Below are 12243 nucleotides of genomic sequence, written 5' to 3'. Positions count from 1 at the left end.
TGTTACTCAATTGCCGCTCTCGTGGCCGTAAGTCCGTGCCTACCCCGACATTTTCTCGCCAGGGATGGTCAATTTCAGCCAGGACCTGGCTGAAATTGGCTCAAACCATGGTTTGAAATGGTTGGCATAAATTCATTTATTCCTATGCCACACTGGTTTTAACAACTCTACTTCAGGAACATTACAGACATTTACAACTAGTTTTGTCATTAAGCAATTGTCATGGCTGACTGCACTGCTTCAATGCACAAAATATAAAATATTCAAATTAAGAGGGGATTACAATGTATTTTTTCGGCTTACAGGTTATGATGCTGATTTGGAAAGGTTGTTAGACCAATGGGAGGTAAGCTATATGTATTTCCAGATACCCTAACATTGCTTGGTATGAATCTTGAGATCAGTTTTGACCAAATTAATCAATTTAATGTAAACAAATTGTAGAGGAACACATCTGTTTGGTCTCGCAGTCTTTCAGAATGCTGCGCTGGCCGGCTGACCCATGGGAACGATGACACAGTGGTACAGCATGACAACCAGGTGCTTACACATGGCACCCTGCACTCGCTCAGTTGCTGCACAGACTATGCCCAATTACCATACATAAATTAAATTAATACTACCTACCTACATCATGAATTTCAGACCTGATGAAAGCCAAAGTGTCTAAAGCACTAAGCAAACTGTCAAACTCAAATTCATGACTAGACAAGTTTCTAGTCCTACCTATAGTTTTGTGTATTGTGTGGTAATTGAGGTGTGTTACACCGACATTCATGTACCTAATTTGTCTTGATCTCAACAGCTTTGTTTTTGCAGCTGTTCGAAATCTACCTACATCTGTCACATCAAAATAAGCCATGCAATAATGTAGCAGAAATTGATCATGTAACTTCATCAAGAGACTAGAGAGTATGTCAAGATTCTCATCCTGAAGATGTCAAATTGATGGGAGTAAAGGAAGTCAAAGTGAGCATTTCGCACTCCTTTTTTATTTTTTAGAAATCAAAATGTTGTCCAAATAAATGAATGGGTGGCTATGGGCCACGCAAAGCATTGCTTATTGCAAATGACACCTCACTGAAAATTTAGGACAAGGAGCTGGAGCTACCTCCGGTGTTCATCACAAGGTGCAGTAGCAGTGGAACAACTTCAGTTAAGGGGGGGGGGCAGTGGCACTGCCGACTTTTGGTCCCATTCCTTCCATGCAACGCCCATAGGGCTAATGTTAACCCTCGCACGACCAGGCCATTTCTCATAACACGAACGACCAGGGGGGGGGTTGTTACGACCCCCCCCCCTGGCGTTTCGAAACGGAAGGTCGTAGAGCTTAGCGGAAAAGACCAACGGATTGCTCTCGCCGAGATCTCGCGATTGGTGGTATATTTTTTGGTCCTAGGTCAACATTTGACCTACTTTTGACCGGTCAAAGGTCAAATTTTCGGAAAAATAGACTTTTTTCAACTTTCGGCGGCGATTGCGGCAAAACGGTGGGAGATATCGACTTGAAACCTTCACTATCGTGTTCCTTGATCAATTCTCTATCGTTTGGTATGTATTTCGTTTCCCTAGCTCTAAAAATGGCGCGTTGGGAGCGCCGGAAGTCGGCAAGGTCACAGTCGGCGGCAGAAATTCGAAAAATCAAAATTTAAATTTTTGAAATCTGATTGTATTTTTGGATTTGGGAGGTCCATTTGCTCCCTGTAGAAGCTAATATTGCTGCATATTCCCATTGAGGTGACAAGAATTAGCAAAATAGTGGTTCGGGCGCTTTTCAAAAATAGTACCGGACGCTGTTCCTCTTGTGACGTCATAGCTCCGTGACCTGACCTGACCCGGTCAAATTTCTTATACCATATGATAGCCAATACTTGCCCCAACATGCATGGGAAGTTTCATCACGATCCATCAACCGATGTCCGTACCACCGGCAGGAAACCTCGGGCGTTGGCACTCAGTTTGTGAAAATCCGGCCGGAGGCTGTACCTCTTATGACGTCATAACTCCGTGACCTGACATGACCCGATCAATTTTTTTTCGGCAAAAGATGCGCAAAGGTTGCCCCATAAGGTACCCAAAATTTGGCGGCGCTGCGCGCCGCCGTTTTTGCACTATTTCCGAAAAACCTCAGGGGGGGGGGTTGATACAACCCCCCCCCTAGGCGTTCTAGGGTTAAAATGCCAAAATCAAAGGGGGGCATCCCAGTCCCACGCACAAGGGGGAAAAGCTCAAATTATTGAGCGCTCAAAATATTGAGCGTGTGACGTCAGAGGCTCCCATAGGCGTAATGCTGAGGGCTCAAAAAATTGAGCCGTTTCAGGAACACGTTTTGCAAAAGCAACTCGCAACACCTAGGGAGAAATCGCAACACCCTAGGAGAATCACTAATGATGCTAAACAGATTAGGCTTTCATATTTTTCACTGCTCAAGCTTCAATGATTGGGGGAACACCAATTTATAGGTCGAAATCTTACGGCATACCAGGATGACTTAAAAACAGGCCAATATTTATGTCGAAATAAAAGTTATTTTTTGTCCATTCACGTTTTTTACTAGGGTTCTGTTGGAAAGAGCATTTTTTATACTACCCAAAATGATTGCGACTCAATTTCACATTACCCATATCGGAGAATAGTTTTCATTTGGCGGCGCCGTTTGTTTATTTCGTCGCGACGTCTTCGGTCGCGTGGTTGTCGTCGTCCTTGTGTTGAAGGTAAGTTTTTATCGTTTTAGTTATACTTAGATGTTAAAAGGTACACTGAAAAGTTTGAATATGCTGTGATTTTAAAGTTGGAAACACGTAAACGTCAATCAATTCACGTTTTCCTCGATTTGCGTGCAGATAAGTAACTGTCGACGAAAGTGGCGCCATCCGATATGATGTTTTGAAGGAAGGAGACACAACATATTTACGAGAAAATTTTTGTTTTTTAGTGGTCTAAGTGCTTCAAAGAGGCTGTGAATGTTTTCTTCACACAATTTTTCATTAGGTATGATGAGGTAAAAGGTAGTTTCAGTCTTAACTTTCATATAATTGACATTAAAACATATGATAGTCCACTGCTATCAGTGATTGAGTACCTTGATATTTGGCATTTCTTATTAATTTGAATGTATTCTCTATCCATATGTCCTGATAGGAAGTGACAATACTCTGCCAATATGTTTCCATAGTTTTCACATTCATTTTCCAGTCCTTTACATAACATCACAATTTATAACCAACAAAACTCAACTCCTTCGTTACTTCACAACACTGACAGCATGACAGACTGACAGTCAACTTTTGTGTGTATGTGAATGCTGAAACATAATAGCCACTTTGCTGATTGGCTCATATGAAATAAGATAAAAATGATCCTTTATATCATTTCCATCTGGAGGATCGGAGTCAACGGAAAAGGAAGGCCACTTTCAAGCCTCAAGGTCTAGGCCGCCAGACGCCAGTCGGCAGTCACCACCAAATTTACAATAGATAAATTCATTATTATACTTTGAGACCCTTATGTCACTGGATCGGCATCACATTTTCAGTTTCAATATAGTAAAGGTTTTTATTTGTATGATGTGAAATATTTTCCTGAATCAGAATTTAATTATCCCTAGGTACCTGGTAGAGGTTTCGGATTTAATGTTTATTGTTGGTGTGCAGTCAGGATGTTTTGACAGGTCCAGATAGGGAATCCTGAGCAATTTTATAGTAAAGTGGTCTCCTTAATAATATAATCACCACACATTTTATCAAAAGCATTTGCAGAATTTATTCAATGAATAATTTTATCAATGTTGCACCCATTTCTTAGACGACCTAGGCTGCATCTTTTTTTAGTTCCTGTTGTATGACATATTTTCCATTTAGTTCCACTGCATAAAGAAAAAAAATCGTTTGAGATCACCAAACAGCTTTTCTTTTTCTGGCAGGTCTGCACAACCAAGCGGTCGCTGGCGAGGACGTCGGCCGTCCCTGTGGGTAAGGTCATCTGCTCAGCCTTTGTGGAGATCAGCAAGACGTCACCAAGATGAAGACTTCGCTGGAGCAGAAGCCGCTAACCCGTGTCCGATCGGGCAGGTCATGCTCGACGGCACGAGCCACAACTTGAACGACTCGGTGACATCAACAACATGGTGGAGCAGGTGAATGAGTTTGGCGACGTGTTGTGCGACTGCAAGAAGGGTTGTCTGCGCGTTCTGGCTGGCGGAGCGGCGACGCTGCGCAGTCTGTGCTGGCGCCTGGCGGTGAGCAGCTGGCCGTGGTGACCGCGCGCGCCCACATGCGCCGACAACCTGTGTGGCTTCGACGGCCCCGGGACAGCCCGATGCCGCCCACTATGCGACGCCGACCGCGCACTGTCCGCACGGCCACATGGAGGTGTGCCCGCGCCTTTTGCCCGCACGCCGCTACCTCGCAGCTGGTCTGCAACCACGCCGTCGCCGCCTGTAGCCCGATAACAAAACGGCTGTCTGATAATGCCGCGTGTTCTTTGTGATGTTGCTACTGTGATGGTTGCTACTGCTGGTCTGAGACTCGATGTTTCCATTCGTCCTTTACATGTTAAGGATTTGATAATGATTAGCTTAGTCCGAGCTTAGGTCGTTTATATCATTTGTTATATGGCATATTTTGGATCAAAGCAGTACGACACTGCCTCCTGCTTTTGTGATGTATGCTGGCAAGACGCAGGTTCCGGTCGCAGGTCACCCGTTTCCAATGTGGTCGGGCTGACATGCGATAATGTGATGTTGTTTGGCTCGTCTCTGTGTTCCACACTTGATGATGTTTGTGAATCTAACCCACATTGTATAGTATTTTTGTTTGTTTGCGGCCGATGGCCTTGTAAGTTGTAACCGTGGCAATACATTTTTCCTGCTATAATTCTCCAATATTCAAGCGTGGGTGGATATCTTTCTGTATTCACGTATTCCCTTCTCCCGGTACAGTCAGAGAATATCAATACAGTATTCATACGGATTATTCAAGCCCTGTATAATTATTTGAGGTGTGCCGAATCCGAAAGGCGACCGATAAAACTACTAGCGGTCAGCGGAAAATGTGACATGATGCCATGGGTTTATGAAAAGTTTAGGTACCACGTAGCATTCAACTTCCTGCATTTCTGTTTCAACTCAGTTTAACGTATTTCAACGAACATAACATCAAAAATGGTAGCCAGTACCGGCTTCACCTGGCACGGAGAACGCTCAAAAAATTGAGTGTAGATGCTGGCCGGCACTCAATTTTTTGAGCGCCAGCTGACTGTCGTCTGTCGTGGCGCTCAATTTATTGAGTATCGCGGTCCCGAACGACAAGTGGCGCTCAAAAAGTTGAGCGTCTTTAGGGCATTTTCTTTCCAAAAACACCGATATAAATTATCACGGCGAGTGTTCGAGAAGAAACCTTGTTGCTCTCTCTTGCCATTGATACCTTATTTGGATACGATATTTGCCGTAGTGTGACGCTAAAGGCATTGTAAAATGCCATCGTTTCGCCTATTCCTTCATAATGGGGCCCGCTCAATTTTTTGAGCGCTCAATTTTTTGAGCTTTTCCCCCTTGTGCGTGGGACTGATATACCAAAGACAAAACCGCACACCGCAAGCGCCACAAATGCGCCATCGAATGCATGTCAAGGTCGCTGATAAAAGTGAGATTTCAGTAAAACTGCAGTAAATCTGACGTCATAGAAAATGCTAGCCGTATCCGAGCTCGTTTTTGCTAAAATTGTGTCGTGTATCAGGCAACTCGGCTTCAAACAGCGTAAAATATAACAGCGTAAGCATATCGCATTGAACTTGGTCTTGATTGGGCACAACTAATGCAAATCCGTGGTTCCCTAACGCCTAACGGTGACAGCGGCAGGCGCAGCGCGCCAAAATGCTAAGCGTGCCCGGCGTCGGATAATTCACTTCTACAATCAGCAATCCATCCGATTTCAGCGCATGACAGTTGATGTTCTGCACGAGACGCCCAGCCCACAGGCCACAGGACAATATGCAATAGACGGCAAGGCCCTATATACGGTAGACGGTAAATGCCGGCCGACTAAAATTTGACGTCCCGTATGTACAACCCTCGGCTCCATGTGCTGCGTTGATCATTTGGTCAGCAATACATTCAACTGACGATTTGCATCCCACGTATCCGCATCCTGACCCCCGTCCCCCCCCCCCCTCCAACACACACATTGGCCGCCGCGTAACACATGTGTTTATTACACAGAGCAGGTAAGTACACTTAACGACCCCACGCGCTACGCCCGATGGAAATGGCAGGTGACTCGAGTCACTCCGCCGCCAATGACTCGAGCCACTGCACCGCTGATGACTCGAGTCACTCCGCCGCCGGTGACTCGAGTCAGTCATGGTTGGCATCGAGCTGACGACACGGGTACGGCACCCGCCACTGGTCAGGTTCAGCGTCACACGGGTCTGAGCTAACGAGATTTCCCCGCACTTTTGAACAGCTGCTAGACAGACCGGCGAGCCGGGCGGGCGGGCACAGAGACAGGCGGCCGCTCCCCGCCGTCCCAGGACCGCACCGGCGCAGCGCGAGCACCTAACTACAGCGTACTTGACCGCTCCGTGCTAGACACAAACCAGCCGAACTTCACACAAAGGCACAATGTAATAAAAGGGCAGACAGCGATAAGGAAAGAACAGGCAGCTTTTGTCAGCCTTCCGACTCTACTGGTGAGACGCTCAGCGTGCTCCCTGAAGCATTCGTCGGTTATCCCTGGCGGGCGTTATCCGGGCCCGCGGCGCGGCGCTGGCCGGGCGCCGGCGCCGCGGGCACTGGCTGGGCTCGGGGGCAGCAGCGGTAGCATCACAGCCGGTCGCGGCGCCGGCGAGCCGCGACCAACACTCCCTCCCCCTCCCGATCTCCTCAGAGGTCCTGGCGCCTGACCCGGCGAGCGGTGCCGAGCGAGCACAGCGCCACTGGCGGCCGACAGTCGAACTAGACATTGTGGATGGCGAGCCGGAAACAGTCGTGCTGGCAGAAGAAGCCCTGGCCGGTGGGCACTGGTTTGAGGACGAACGTCTGAGAGAAGCCGTGCACGGGGTCGTCGTCCGTCTGCAGCAGAGGGGGCAGCGCGTCAGGAGGGTGGCACAGAGAGGGGGTCAGACTGGCACAGATGGCGGCACAGAGGGCAGGGACACAGGGTCCCGAAAATGTCGGCGTAGGCACCAGATCCACGGCTTCAAGGGAACGGCAAATTGAAATAAATCCATTCTTCTAACACAAGCTGAATTGCCACATATCAAAAACTTGACTTCAAAACAATTTGAATATAAAACGAACACATTACATGGAATGATGATGCCTAGCTCTGGCTCGTCAGAATTGTTTCGCCTCACCTTCCAGTGATCAACAATAACCGATGGATTTGATTCTAGTCAACGATTACATCTTACAATACACCATATTTCTGGCCGTTATTAAAAACCGAATGTATCTGATCAATCTGCGTTGCGTACGAAATCAGTCGCATGTCAGGACTGCCTAAGTGTCTAACCGTCAACTCACGCACCTTGAGCTGTCCGACGACGTTAATGAGGATGCCTCCATCGAACATGGGCTGGCAGTCGACAGTGGTGACGATGTGCTGAATCTTGGTGAACGTCAGCGCCTGAAACAGAGACACGCAGGCGTCAGTGGTGGGGCCGGCACAGCCGCGGGCTTCGGCCGCTGACTGATCACCGTGGAGAATTAAATCGGGACGGAATCAGGTGGGTAATGGCCGAGAACTGGAACCAGGTAGGTAATGGCCGAGAACTGTGCTCACTTCTGGATTAACAGTGTGCTTAGATTAGCGTGCTTACACTGTTGCAACATCACCCCATGTGTTGCGTATCCGGAATAGCAAGAGCGTCACAAACCGGCTGACTCGTTCAGCTCTGGCATGCACAAAGTAAATAAACAGACCGCGCCTCCCGAAAAAGGCTGTAGCGCACTCACACAAAGTCCAATTGGCGAGAGGTAGTCGCTAAACCTTCAGCAAGTGTCACCGGTGAGCGAAACGCAGAGCATGCTACATTTAGGGGATTGTTGAAACCAAGGTGTTTTTTTTTTCAACAATGTCCGATAATACCGTAACATTCAGCGCAGTTTCCTATATGTAGGTGCTCTCCTAAACAATGCCACTGACTAGTTTGATTGTGTCCCAGTTCCAAACGTAGCCTGCTCACTGGAATTACTATGATTTTATCGAACATTTGGCAGGGTGCTCGGGCACCCTCCAAACCCAAAAATAAACATCTCTGAAGACATTGTAAAAGCACCACAGGCAAATGAAAAATAATCTCTTTCAGAACTGTGTCAGTTTGCCACAAATTCAACACACTTTATAATCTTCATAAAGCTTCTTCAGACGAATTTTAGCGAAGAACACCTACATACATTTTGCTTATTGTCCTTTGCCTATGAAAACGCTACCAAAATCCAGAAGTCGGCGTAGCGGTATTTCAGCCAGTAACTCAGCTACATGCGAGTTACCTAAAAGATCGCGTAATGGCGAAAAACAATCGCGAACTCTGCCTCCAAAAAGGTAAGAAGCGGGCAGTTCTCCGCTAATAGTGACAGACAGCACGTTAGCCGAGCTATCGCTACTACCGCATCACACGCAAGCTATAGCAGTGGGGCACTCAGTTACTCAAACCCACTACAGAGGCCTCAGAACCTTATCAACACTGGCACAGTCGGTGTTCCCGGCGTTTTCAGCAGAAGGCTGCCGAGTGCCAAACTGCCGACGGCCGTGCAGTGGCTGGTGGTACGTTTTTGACGAGATTTTAGCGATGCGTGTATTGATGATCCATGATGACCCAAGATTACTGGATGACCAACATGAGGAGTACATAAAGGGAAACCCCACTTGTTATGTATTTACAAAACTGAGCTGGATGAGCAGAAGGTGCATCTATAAAGAAGTGGCTGTAGTGGTAATAGCTGTTTCCAATAGCATAAATAGCAAAAGAAATGCAAGCAGTTACACTTTAGTGACAGGACCATCACTGTCAAACTCATATGAGCGAGCTGGCGGTCACAACTCTACAAATTTGATAATGTCATGCTTCATAAAACATGATTAGGGTATCACGTCAGTTCAAAATGCAGTAGCAAGGAACAGCTAGAATGCTGGAGTAAATATGCATGATTGCCACTCACGGCAAACTTCTCCATAATCTTCTGTGCTCCCTGGTGCTGGGAGCCTTCGAAGCTCATCAGACTTTGGTCGGGCTGAAATACAAATACACAGCACCGTCAGGTTTATGAAATGACAACATGCCTATGTATCTAAACTAACAAACACAATTTTTGAATAAACAGAAACAAAATATGCAGCAGTGCGCCACTTTTACAGGAATTAGGGCAAGTAACTGCCCCAAGAGTGTCACTTGTCACACATGAGCAAGCATTCAAACAAATTGCACATAACAATCATTGGTTCAAGTACTGTTCAACATACAATATAGGTACTTGTGCACTTCGTGAACAGAGTGGATAACACTGTTTACAATTTGGTCACTTCCAAACATGATGGCAAAGCCCAGAGAAATACCTAATAAAGACTTCTACCTATGTGCTGTTTTCGATAGCTGTGAGCCAATAGGAGAACTTCTTCATATTCAATAGCATCAATCAGATAAACAAAAGAATAACATGAGCCAGGTAGGCCCACATATGAAACATATCATTTATCCCCTCAACTACTCCGGGTTCAAATTGTGGAGATTGTGATGAACATAAGTTTAAGCATAGGTAGGTAGTTGGGTACTTATAAAATTAACTACTACCTCACTGCCTGGTAATTCTTATTTTAACAACACCAATGTTATGCGTTTTTGGGGTGCCTGGACTGTACACACTAACAACAGCCAGACCATGACCTGTTAAGAAGTACCTATCTATTGGTTCCAAATGCTATTATTTGCTATATTGCTATCAATTGGTTTCAAGTTCAATGTTTTGACCTGTAAACCCTATTTTTCTAATGAAACCAAACACATTCAAAACCACAAACTGAACATTCACCAGACTGAAATCCCTCAATGTCCACCTAGCAGAGTGAAACTAGCCTTTTGATCCCCACATCAACTGCTGCCCTAGTGTGTGGCAATCATTGCAGAAGAGGAACCCAATGACTACCCAATTGTGAGTACCTAAATGTGTAGACTGTAGATGAAGTAAGGTGAAGATAAAAAACAGTATCTAACCTGACCTAACCTTACCTACTGAAGTACAATCCTGAACCAACCAACCTACAACCTACAAACCTACAACCTATCAACTTAAAGCCTACAACCTACAACCTAGGTACCAACTTACCAACCATACTTTATCTACACATACACCCAATTGTGCAACAGGTCATCCACCCAGACTCTAAAGCATGGTAGTCTCAAGTCTCAACAACCTCTTGTCAGTACCGGGACACTCAGCTGGTAGGCACACAGTGAGGTGCAGATCTACCAGTGTGGTGTGACTTGTGAGGCTTGATTGGAGTGGTGTATGACCATTATACTGGTGCCTATGGTGCAAAACAGTAGTACCTCCACATCATCGTACCAGTATAACGCCTTTTGGGGCGACTAACGGAGCGAGCGAGAGGGTGGGCCTTGCACATGCGAAATTGTGAGGGAGTACCTCCAGCTGACTTGTGCACTGCACCCCACTAACCGGTCCCTAGCGATGTGCCAAATTTGAGCGCAATCGGCCCAGCCATTCTCGAGATCTGAAAGCGGCACCCTGCACGTGCAAAATGGGTCCCAACTGACTTGTGCACGGCACCCTACTAACTGGTCCCTAACTGTAACCGTGTACTAAATTTAAGCATCATCGGTCCAGCCGTTCTCGAGATCTGGAAACGACCCCTGCACGTGGCACGTGCAGCAGCGCCCCAACTCTCGCTTTGCAGTTTGGCCGTCAACTCACTCCCCTGGGTGAGTGAGTTGATGGCCACCATGAACAGCTGGTAGTAGTAAAGCAGGCATCACACTTGTTTTTTTTTGCAACCAAGGAGAGGTGGTGTAGGTTAGGTTTTAGGTTGTTAGTCTTAAGTGGTAAGATTTGGGTTTTAGGTTGGAGGTTGTAGGTTGGATAAATATTTACGTAGGGTCCGCAACACTTTTCAAGCAAAAAAAAGCACACTCCTACATTATTTCACATCCTTAATTCAGATATGATGCATAAATGTCTCACAAATAGGGTGTAGGTAAGGTTAGGTCAGTTTTGGCTAGGTTTGGTTTGGTTTGATTAGAAAGCATCTCTGGGTAAAGCGCCTCTCCATGATTGCAAAAAACAAGTGTGACGCCTGTTTTACGACTACTGAACAGCACTGCACAGTGCACATCATCTCAATCTGCAGATGCAAGTTCTATTTCAATTTACAGCATTATTATCAATCACAGATGACATGATAAATGATAAAAAAGGAGGATATCACTATAAATGATAAATGAATGTAGGTAGCATTCACAACTTACGCTGTAGAGGTTCACAAGCTGAGCTCTGCAATTCGGGTCGTCAAAAAGGGTGTAGTATTGCTTGGCAAACTGCTGTCCAATTTCCAAATACTGTGGGTTTAGCGCCATATTTTCAGAAGTTAAAATAGCGACCAGACTAGTCAACTGCTAATACTAGTTTTAACAGAATACAGCCCCTGAAAAATCAAAATATTCCGATGGAACCGCCCGTCGCGCGCCCCACCGCTCTGTCAAATTTCAATTTACAAGTCCACGCTCAGCGCAAAATGAAAAGCAACTAAAATGTTTTCTCATTGATTTTGCATTTATAGTTTTAGTGACGTCATTCAGCAGTCGTCGATCAATTGGTAGTTTGAAACAGAGTTGCTTTTCTAAAAGTATGTAAAATAATGTAGGACGGTGATTAAGTGCTTTTAGGAATTGATTCGGAATATTTACCTTATTTTAAAATCATTCACCGATGTTATTGTTCCTGAATGAACGTAAAACAACACAAAAACTTTCCGTTAAAATTAAGATTTCATGACGTCATCAAACATAATTGAGCCATCTGAATTTTATGTGAAAACAGAAGTATTGCGAATTCGGCGCGACAAAACCGCCGTGAAAGAGACAGGTGCGTCATTTTCGAAACACAAAGCAGCATGAAGAAATAAAGTACCGTAGCTAAATAATATACTTTACTAGCAGACCATATTTTTTACTCTAAGCTTCACCCAAAAATCATTATTATTACATCAGACCTATTGATATGAATGAAAAAGA

The 12243-nt window shown here is 45.5% G+C and overlaps 1 protein-coding gene across 1 annotated transcript; it reads right to left on the bottom strand.

The window, feature by feature from the left end:
* Positions 1 to 6187: 6187 nt before the first annotated feature.
* Positions 6188 to 11900, bottom strand: LOC122386720 (probable nuclear transport factor 2). Its single transcript, XM_043376209.1, has 4 exons — positions 11479 to 11900; positions 9161 to 9232; positions 7527 to 7625; positions 6188 to 7069 (listed from the first exon to the last, which is right to left on the bottom strand). The coding sequence occupies exons 1-4, from the start codon at positions 11584 to 11586 to the stop codon at positions 6953 to 6955; spliced, it is 396 nt and encodes a 131-aa protein (XP_043232144.1). The 5' UTR covers positions 11587 to 11900; the 3' UTR covers positions 6188 to 6952.
* Between the last annotated feature and the right edge of the window lie 343 nt (positions 11901 to 12243).

The sequence above is a fragment of the Amphibalanus amphitrite genome, unplaced genomic scaffold (assembly GCF_019059575.1).
Source record: "Amphibalanus amphitrite isolate SeventyFive unplaced genomic scaffold, NRLGWU_Aamphi_draft 000260F_arrow, whole genome shotgun sequence".
Taxonomy (NCBI): Eukaryota; Metazoa; Arthropoda; class Thecostraca; order Balanomorpha; family Balanidae; genus Amphibalanus; species Amphibalanus amphitrite.
Note: the sequence above shows the minus strand (reverse complement) of the source record. Positions and strands in the feature narration are given on the sequence as shown.